The sequence below is a fragment of the Bos mutus genome, chromosome 22 (genome assembly GCF_027580195.1).
Source record: "Bos mutus isolate GX-2022 chromosome 22, NWIPB_WYAK_1.1, whole genome shotgun sequence".
Classification (NCBI taxonomy): Eukaryota; Metazoa; Chordata; class Mammalia; order Artiodactyla; family Bovidae; genus Bos; species Bos mutus.
In genome coordinates, this window is record NC_091638.1 from 32,096,702 (window position 1) to 32,106,723 (window position 10,022).

At 46.1% G+C, this 10,022-nt stretch overlaps 1 protein-coding gene across 5 annotated transcripts in view; it reads right to left on the reverse strand.

The window, feature by feature from the left end:
• MITF (melanocyte inducing transcription factor) overlaps window positions 1-9,298 on the reverse strand; it is a 228,601-nt gene extending 219,303 nt beyond the window's left edge. For 3 of the 5 annotated variants that reach the window (XM_070360458.1, XM_070360462.1, XM_005890970.2), the window contains exon 1: window positions 9,056-9,298. In XM_070360458.1, coding sequence (XP_070216559.1) covers window positions 9,056-9,159 — 104 coding nt within the window. In that variant the 5' untranslated portion in view covers window positions 9,160-9,298. Of the gene's footprint in view, window positions 1-8,704; window positions 8,726-9,055 lie in introns of those variants that run through there. The other 2 variants (XM_070360459.1, XM_070360461.1) reach the window with 2 other exon arrangements.
• Window positions 9,299-10,022: the final 724 nt, after the last annotated feature.

The window sequence follows — 10,022 nt, forward strand, 5'->3', positions numbered from 1 at the left end:
TTCCCTAAAATTTCAACTTACCACGTTCGGATTTAAAACATTTGCTCCCACGCAACCCAAGACCCTTTTCCCGTGGACACCTGAATCAAAGAACACAGCTACTGTAATTTGAATGCTTTGAAGATTTCTTTCGTAAAGGAGTGAATTAAAACATGCCATTGCCTATGGATGTCAACTCTGATGGAAGCTGGAAGTGGTGCGTGGGAGGAGAGGCTTCTTCTTTTACTTTCTGCACGAACACTGACATTTTCACATCAGTGTAGACAGGAAGCATGTGACCCAGGGGCTGAAAACAGCCCTGGGAGTCAGGAGTTCTACGTGGGTCATTTCTTTGTGGTGTGCGTGTGTATTTGCTAAAATCAATCTCAGGCTTTACTTTTTAATCCTAGGTGACATGGCCCTCTCCTTTGCACCAAAATGCAGCCAAAAACTGTTCCTAAACATAAAGGAAGTATGGCCAGACCAGAATGATCTCAATGCAACAAAAGTGAAATGAGCAAGGGGACAATTCAAGTAAGACGATCCTGGAAGAAAGGAAGGAAAACAAAAATACCAAGACCCATCTCCATGTTTAGTCCAGGGGTAGATTTGTAAAGACAAGCATAAATCTCTGACTCCCTGGACATTAGAAAAACATTTAAGACTTAGTTATAAACACTTATTTATGGTGAAGATGAATGCCTGCATGTCTTTCTCCATTGTTCATATATTACCTCTTTTCATGCATTACCTTTCATCTTCACAGCAGCCTTGCAAGGTAGTTTTCACTCCATCTTACAGAGGAGGGAACTCAGACCCAGAGAGGTTGGTGAGCTTGTCCAAAGTCACACAGCTAGCGAATGGCAGCACCAAGATCTGCACTTTTAACTCAGACATTTGGTGACTGCAAATCACTTCCTCTATGAGGTCATTTCTAAAGACCCATCCAATAAAGCACTTCTTTCCCAGGCACTCTGTATCAATAACATTCTATTTCGTTTTCCTAGCATGAAAACTTGTCTTATTCATCTATTTGCATCATTATCAGCTTATACCCCCCACCTCCAAGATGAGAGCACCATGCTAGCAGGGACCTAGTCTGTCTGATTCTACTTTTGATTCCCTACACCAGCAAAGAGCTATCATACGATAAGCACTTAATAAATAAGTGTTGTAAAGAAGGGGAGAAATGAGGTAGGTACAGGAAAGAAAAAAAACAAACAATTCCATGTCCCTCTGACCCCAAAGTTATACTGCCTTTGCTGAAAGCGACCGAGTGACGTTTGAGAAATGACCTGGGGAGGACAACAGGGGCTCACGACTTTGGGGTATCATTTACTTCCTGGTGAGTCTTTCTCTCACCATGTCTCCACTTCCTGAAGCACTGCATTCCTCTCAGCCTGCCCTGGTTCAACCTCTGTGCGAACACTCCAAAGGTATATGTCTTTAACCTTCACAGCACGCATGAAAGGCCACAGGAAGGAGGATGCAGCAAAGAAAGAAGGTGGCCGTATTTAAGACCAGACCTAGAGACACAAGGAGCCTGGTCCCCAGTCCTTCGGAACAGAAATAGGGTGTGGGTGTTTCAACAGAGATCCCAGATCTGCCCGCTGGTCCTCTCGCCCTCAGCTGGCTCAGGAAAGATGCAGCCTTCATGGCTTGCTGTGATTCCTTGCCCTCAAGTACACACTGTTCACCAGACTCACAAAAACCTCCTTATAAACTCTACATTTGTCTTTACAATATGAAAAGCTTGGGCAACTACAGTGACTATCTCCGACCCGCCTTCCTGACTGTTTTCTCCAAATAATGCATATTTGGAGATGAGTCAAACATATTTTTATAATTTACTTTGATGAGACAGACCTAACAGCAAAGTACATTTTATACTTAAAACACACACACAAAACAAATGAAACTCTTGCTTACCGTCCTTGAAAAATGACCAAAAAAAAAAAATTTAGCCAAATTTTTCTCCTATTATTTATCCTAATACTGCCAGTTCTGAAACAAAGCAGTTGGAAGGGGAAATTTAGTAACTTTGATTTGTCCCAAGATACATTTTTTTACACTGAGGTCCTATTCCTGACAGTAAGCACATGTGACCTGTTCTAAAAAAAGGATATTTTCCACTTCTTGCACAACTGGAGCAGATATAAACATCAGCCTGTGCAAACGGCACTGCAGAACTCAAAGGGAATTAAACACACACACACATACACACACTTAAATAATTCTATAAATAGCAGTACTCGGGAAAAGGAAATCTCCAATAACACACAAAACCAACACTTAGAATCCCACTTTAATCAAGTTTTCCATCTAATCATACCATACAAGCAATTTGCATAATAAGATCTGAACATCTGCCAGGTTAACGTACTTCAATCTTGTCTATTTTGCTTCAGATACATAATTCTGCACTTGCTTTAGTGCTGTGATGAGGAGGGGGGAAATTGCAATCATGGTAAAATAGAAGAGAAGAAATTAATATTACTAGCATGTGCTAGGCACGCTACAAAGCACATTTACACATGTTATCTCAGTTTTAAAACTTCCACCAATCCTAAGAAGACACTTCTATAGATTCCACTTCACAGGTAAAGAAATTAAGAGTCCAGGAGGCTAAGAGTCTAGTTGTGAACACACACACATCAGTTAAGTAGCAAAGCCACGGGCACTGTGCTTAATTAAGCATGGCTACTTCTGAACCTGTCTATGTGGATCCAGTCTCTGCCACCCCAGGTGCCCACAGAGCAAGAGGAAGAGCTGGGACTCTGGTGACAAGTATAAAGGCAGGAATGTATCTGGGGGTGCAGTGGTTAAGACTCCATGCTTCCAATGCAGAGGGTGCAAGTTTAATCCCTGAACGGGGAGCTAAGATGGAAGCAATATTATAACAAATTCATTAAAGACTTTAAAAATGGTTCATAGCAAAAAAAAAAAAAGATCATGCCTTCCAAGGCATGTAACATTTTATTTAATGTTATAAATAACTATGCTTTGAGTATTGCTTGACATTCAATGCCAAAATTGAATACCCTTATTTACTGACAAAACTCCACCCCAGTTTCCCTTCCTCTATTACATTCCCATGGCTCATGCCCCTGGTTATCACACTCCGTCCTGTATGTTTGGCTGGATCTGTGTGTTCCCTTCCCTCCCGCTGCAGAGGTGAGTTTTGGAGAAGACGCAGCACAGGCAGGCCCCATGCCTTTCACAGGGCAGCCCAGAGTAGTGCACTGGAGCCCAGGACCAGAGCCAGAACCAGGCCCACCTAATCGTGATGCCTTGGTTTCCTTCTCTGTAAAATGTCAACAGCAAAAATACAAGCACCCAAGGTAGAAGTGAGACCTAACTGAGTTAACAGAAGTAAAATACCCAGAATCATTCCTGGCATGTAGTAAGGACTGCATGTTACTTGTTTTTAAAATTATAATCCACAACATTATTGTTCTTATTTATTATTATCATCTCAAGCAGTTAGTGCAAGTTAACACATGTAAAACCACTTAGGACAGGGGCTGGCATACAGTGCAGCCTCAGTAAATGTTAACAGCGTTCATTGGTATGAATTCGCAGGTACTCAACAGATATGTGTAGAATATGAATCTGTATGTATGTGATGATGCCACCGATGTTCTGTTTTTGTTTTTTTCTTAAACCAGCATAAAGAAACTGTTAAGGACTGCATCAAAATTATAAAACACAAAAGATTTATCTGCAGCACCTCATTAGGAGGAAAAGCAAAAAGATTTTACTAAACTTGGGATAATTTTATTGCATAACAACGCTGGCCTTAGAGAAGAAAGCCAGAGTCAACCAAATGCAAACACATTCTGGAAGGTCAGGACTCACTGCTAAGTAATAGAGAAATAACAAGAACATCTGCTAACATTTACTGAGCACTAAATATGTGCCCAGCATCATGCTAATACTTTTCCATAGTCAATGTCACAATTAATGTCCTTAAGACCCTTAGGAGGCAGGCCCCTCAGTTGCCAGATGAAGAAACTGAGGTTAGAGGTCACCCAGCCTCCCCAAGGTCACTTAGCTTGTTAGGGACAGAAATGACAGAACAATCCTCTTAAATCTCCATGTAAAGTAATTCTCTACAGATAAGACAGAAAGAAAAATCAAGAAAACTTTCTGAAATCAATAAAAGATGGACAGTTCAGTCTTGCCAAGAATGAACAATCATTCATTTCATTTTATAAAGGAAAGGGTATTTTTAATAGGAAGATATGGGTGCATGCAAGGTTGCTTCAGTTGTATCCGACTCTTTGTGACCCTAGGAACTGTAGACCCCCGGGCTCCTCTGTCCATGGGCTTCTCCAGGGAAGAATACCAGAGTGGGTTGCCAAGCCCTCTTCCAGGGGATCTTCCTGACCCTGGGATTGAATCTCTTATGTCTCCTGCCTTGGCAGGCAGGTTCTTTACTACTAGTGCCATCTGGGAAGCCCAGGAAAAATCTCAGAATAAATCCAAGAAATGGCAGTGGCTTTACATGGAAATTCATGCATGTGAGCATGAGTTGGACACAACCATCTTTTCTTTCTCATCTGAATACAAATCTGCAACAATTTCACACACCTCTCTCTGAATCAGCATCTGGGAACCATTGCTCTATCTCATCCTGCCAATATAAACCTAATACTCACTTTCATTCCCATTTCTAATTTGTGGGAAGTTAAAGAACCATTATCTAAACCATTATTAAAACTTTGAGAAGAGGAGAAACTGGAATTAGATTAAATCAATTCTGAAGTCTGTCCAGGAAAAGGGCATTAGCAGCTACAAAGCCACAGAATTTAGCACCAAGTAAATGAAACAAAAGAACTATGAACCTGAAAGATGCTAACATATTAAAAAAAATCTTTTTCGGGACCTAAAGCCCTACAGAGAGTCCCTTCCCGGAGAGGGACCCATTCAGTGGTTCCACATCTGACCCTGACCTGACTGTGCTCATGTGTGCTATCTGGGTTCACGCTCTCATACTTGGCACCTTTCCTCTGCCACCCACCATTCGCGGCTCATTTCCAGGAGAATACACCAAGGTTTCAAAAACCTTTGGGGAGGAACCAAACTGCAAACATTTCTTCAGGAGACCCTTTACTCTTGTGTGTGTCTCTAGGACACAGCTTCTCCAGTCGTTGTGACCAAAGTGGGGTTCCATCACCTAAATCCATTGGCTTCACATTCCTAAAGTCTAGGAGGTCTGGGTTAGGAATGAAACTGTCTTTCCTCATCAAACACTTGCACATCTAAGCCTAATCCAAATGAAGAATATATAAACTCCTCTTTGGAGACAGCACGGTGGATACCTGTTTTAAAAGGAAGGCAGCCTTAAATGCAAAAACCAGAATCAAATAGCCCATCCAGAATTAAATACAAAGAGAGAAAACAACACATAGTCAAACAACAAAACACTATTGTGCCAGGCATTGTTCTAGGCCTTTTCATCTGCAACAGGGGTGAGTCTGTGTCCCATGGACATTTGGTGGTGTCTGGACATATTTTTGGATGTCACAACTTGAGGAGGGATGCTATGGCCTTGAGCAGGTAAGCCTGCGATGCTGTTAAACATCCTGCAACGCCCAGGACAGCCCCCACAGCAAAGACCTATCCAGTCCAAAGTGTCAACAGCACTGATGATGAAACTCTGTTCTAGGTTCTGGGGGCACCACAGTAAACCAGGAAGACCCAGAAATTCCTGTCCCCTTGGACCCTGCAATTTAGTACAGAGAAACATAGCATAATTGGAACCCATTAGAAAATGATAGACTAGGTCATAATGCAAGTACTGTGGGAAAAACTGAGCAGAGCAAGGGACACAGAGTTTAGAAGGAGAGCCACAGCACAGGGCATGCTCAAGGCAGGAATGACATTTAAGGGAAGACATGAAGTCGGCTGGGGAGGGAATGAACGCTACTGCTCTCCGGACAAAGACAGAAAGTGCACCTGCTGGCTCCAGCAAGTGCAGCTTACAAAGGGCCAGAGGTGGAGAGGTCTGGAGTGTTCCGGGAATGGTGAGGAGGCTGGCTATAGCAGAGGGAGCCAGGAGAGCAGCAACAAGAGACACACACAGTCAGCGCTGACAGGGAGCCCGCCCATAAAGTGGTCTGCGTTGGACCACTTTAAGGGTCTCGAGTTTTACTGATACCAGGGAGGGTTCTGAAGAGAGAACATGATGTGATACATTTACCATGAGGTTTCTCAACCTCAGCAGTAACAATCTGGGGACAGATAATTCTTCATTTGAGACTGTCCTGAGCACTGGAGAATGCTCAGCAGCATTTCCACTCTCTACTTACTAGAGGCCAGTAGTAACTCTCATCCATTGTACCAAAAATGTCTCCAGACATTGCTGAATGACCCGAGTGGGGCAAGCCACCATTCAGGTTGAAAACCAGTTTTAACATAGATATTGTGGCTCCTGTGTTGAAAAATCCACTGAGAGTCAGCAAGGATAAAGGCAGGAGAACAGGTAAGAGATAATTAGCCAGGGAGGCCAGGTGGCAGTCTGAACCAAAGTGGGAGCAGAGGAGTTGATGACAAGTAGGCAGATTCTAGGGGCATCCCTGGTGGCTCAGACGGTAAAGAATCTGGCTGTAATCCAAGAGACCCACGTTAGATCCCTGGGTTGGGAAGAGCCCCTGGAGAAGGGAATGGCAATCCACGCCAGTATTCTTGTCTGGAGAATCCAAGGGACAGAGGAGCCTGGCAGGCTACAGTCTATGGGGTCACAAAGAGTTGGACACAACTGAGCAATTAACAGTTTCTTTTTTAGGAGGATTCTAGACATATCTTCAACTCCAAAAGACAATCCAAAAAATACAACTGATAGACAAGGCAGTTGCAGCCATCTTCCCCTTCTGATTTCAACTTTTTCCAACCAAGATTACAAGAAGGGAGGTCCCAGTCAAAGACTTAAGACAAAAAGCCACAAGGAGGGGGCCCTGAACATGCAGCCCTTGCAAAGTCACACAACAGATGTCGATGACAATACATCAGACAACTGTGGAAAACTGTACTATAGGGAAATTTTGCCAACCCCATATATTTATTCACAGATTTTATTTCACTGGTTTATTTCAAAGAGCATGTGTCTGCTCCACAGACAAGTTTTACAACTTTTTTCATTTAGCCTTCCTCTGTGCACCGGTTCCATCCTGCACCTGTTTCCAGCTTCAGCGTGTGAAACCAGCGCTTCCCACATCCCCGAAATTTTCTTTACACGTGCAAGCTAGCTCCTGAGGATGCTCAACCCTTGCAAGTCTTTTTTTTTTTTTTTTTGCCGACTCTTGAAAAAGAACAGGCCCCAAATCCTCCAACGTGAGTTTCATGGCATTCATTTGGGTTTTTCCAGATGGTATTTTCCTCACTCTCTCAAATTTATTTAATGTTATGTATCAGCTACCATCAAAAATGTTCCAAACAGTCCGGTTAATTCATGTCTTTCAGGACTACACACACACACACACACACACACACACACTCCCTCCCTCATTCTGGCCATGTAAGCATTTGCTTATAGAAGCAAAAGCAGAGACTGCTCGGTAAAACACTGGTCCCTTCAGCCGAATACAGATAAAGCCCCAATGAGCATAACCAACAATACCCTTTACACACTATTACTCCACATCCCCAACCCCCAACACACACAATCTAGGCTCACACACAAAACAGCCATTATGAAGAGAAACCACCAACTAAAGGCTGGTTTTAGGCAACTAACTGCATAGGAGGTTTCCTTCCAATCTCCCTGAAGCATCTGCCAAGGGGCTGCTTCAGCCACCCAGTCAGTCGGTGTGCTCTTAGCAGTTCTTCCCCAAAGTGGATTCAGTTTGACACAGCCCTGAAGGAAACGAACCTAACTGCACAAGTACCAATCCCCCATGCCCCAGCAGCTGTGATCACACGCCTTCACTCCGGATTCAGTCCTTCCTTCACCATGATTTCTGGGCCCTCTCCCCCCATAGCCAGGCCCCTTCACCCAAACACTATTGACAGTGAGGGGCCGGCAGGAAGGTTTGAGACGGATGAAGAAGCACTGCTGAAGCTTCCAGTTCCAGCCTCATGCTACCTCACAACTGAGGGGTGGAACTAAACCCTCTCTACTCTCAGCGCCTCAACTGACCACCTCTCTCTTAGTAAACACTGGAAATGTCCTGAGTGGCCACAGGACAGAGAGGAAGAAGACACCTAATCTGCTCCAAGGGACAAGTGGGAGTGGAGGCAGCGTAAGCAGTGGGCACTAGGGGTGATGCGACGCCAGACCAGCAGGTGTCTTCACTCTCCTCCCAAACAGTTTTAGAAGTGCCCGGAGAATGAAAGACGTGTCCCGGCCCAACAGCGGTCACTCGCCAAATTTCCGTCTCAAAGTTTGTTTGTTTTTTTTTTTTTCCCCTCCAGGCCTGTATTTGAATGGGACCCCAAAGCCCGGGAGTTCCACCTGGACGAGGAGACACGCCCCACCCCACCTCGCACCCCGCCCCTCCCGCACAGGGGTGCCGCGGCCGGGAAGGTCAGGGGCGGGGCTCGGGAAACCTCACCTGGAGGCGGCCCGAGGTCGGCTTTCCCAAAGGGGCCCGACTCCTAAGCGGCCAACAACACATGAGCTAACTGCTTGCCTGTAACGTCGCGCTCGATCCACCGTAAGCTCTCCTCCCCCAAGTTCTCAGGCCGCTGGGATTTTCAGAAAAGGGGTTCACTCGAAATTCACCAGCGCGTCCCGGCCTGGCGCTCCTTCTCCCCTTCCTCCGCGTCGGGGCACTCCCCAGCCCCCACCCGCTCTCCGCAGCTGGTATCCCCTACTGAGGGGTCGCGTCGCCCTCGCGGGCTGTCCGGGGCTGCCCGCCGCGCCCCCAAAATGCGCTGGGGCGGAGACCCTCATTGGTGCACCCGTCCGGCCGGCACGACCCCCAACTGCGGGGGTCAGTTCGCCCTCTGCCCCGGGGCAAGGGCACGGGGTCCTTGTCCCAGAGTCCGAGCCAGCTGCTTTCCTCGCCTCAGAGTGGGAGGCAACCGGTCCCCCAGGTGCGGGCCGCGCCTCCCTCCAGCTGTCACCACTCACCTGCTCTTCAAAGGTTGACTTTTGAGTTCGTAATAGGTTTTGGGCTCTTCATGAAACTCCTCCCCGACTTCGAAATCCGGCACGATCCCCGATTCCGACTGCATGGCTCCAGCTTCCCGTCCTCGCACTGCTCCAAACTGAGAACCGAGCCCGGGGTCAGAGGGGAGGTGGCGGGCCCTGGGTCCCCCGAGCGGTGTGCCCCCAAGCCGTGCAGAGCTCAGCCCGCTGGCCCGCGCGCGGCCGCCCGCCCCGGCGCCGGAGTTTACACTCGAACAGGGACGGGAGGGGCGGCTGCCCGGCGCCGTCTGGGATCTGTAGTCAACAGCCGCGCCGAGTATACCCGACTTGCCAGAGGAGCCGCTCGACACAAAACTACAATTCCCAGAAGGCTAAGCGAGGGCAGAGGCAACGTGGTAGACACCGCTAGTGCAACTCCTGTTTGGATTCATTGTCAATGTCAGCAGCTCCTCTCCCTTCTCTCTCTCCACTAGCTTCAAGGGTACAGACTTGACCATTTAATATTAATAAGAATGGACTCAGCTTTGTTCTCCTACCATCACTCCTCCTCCAAGCTCACACATTCGCGAGGGCACGCCAAGTCCTTATTAAAAAAAAAAAAAATAGTAAAGGGTTTTGGCACTAGAAAGTTTCAGCCTTCAAGTCTCTCTTAAATAGACTTTATATCAGGCTACATGTATTACAGCGCTGCTGCGACAAATCAACTTGTCCTCGATTTGGAACTGCGTGGAGGAACTTTCCTTCACTCTGTAAGTAAAATAGTACTGTTCTTGTGCGTCCCTTTCCTGTAACTAACTCAGTCAGGGCTTTTACAATACTCTTCATCCAGCTGAATGACTCTCTCCTTTATCCAATTAGCCACTTCTAATCCAAAGCGGCACTTGAAAGGTGCAGTTAATTTTAAAAGGCACAAAGTTACAAAACAGCATCGTCACTGTCTGCTTTTAAT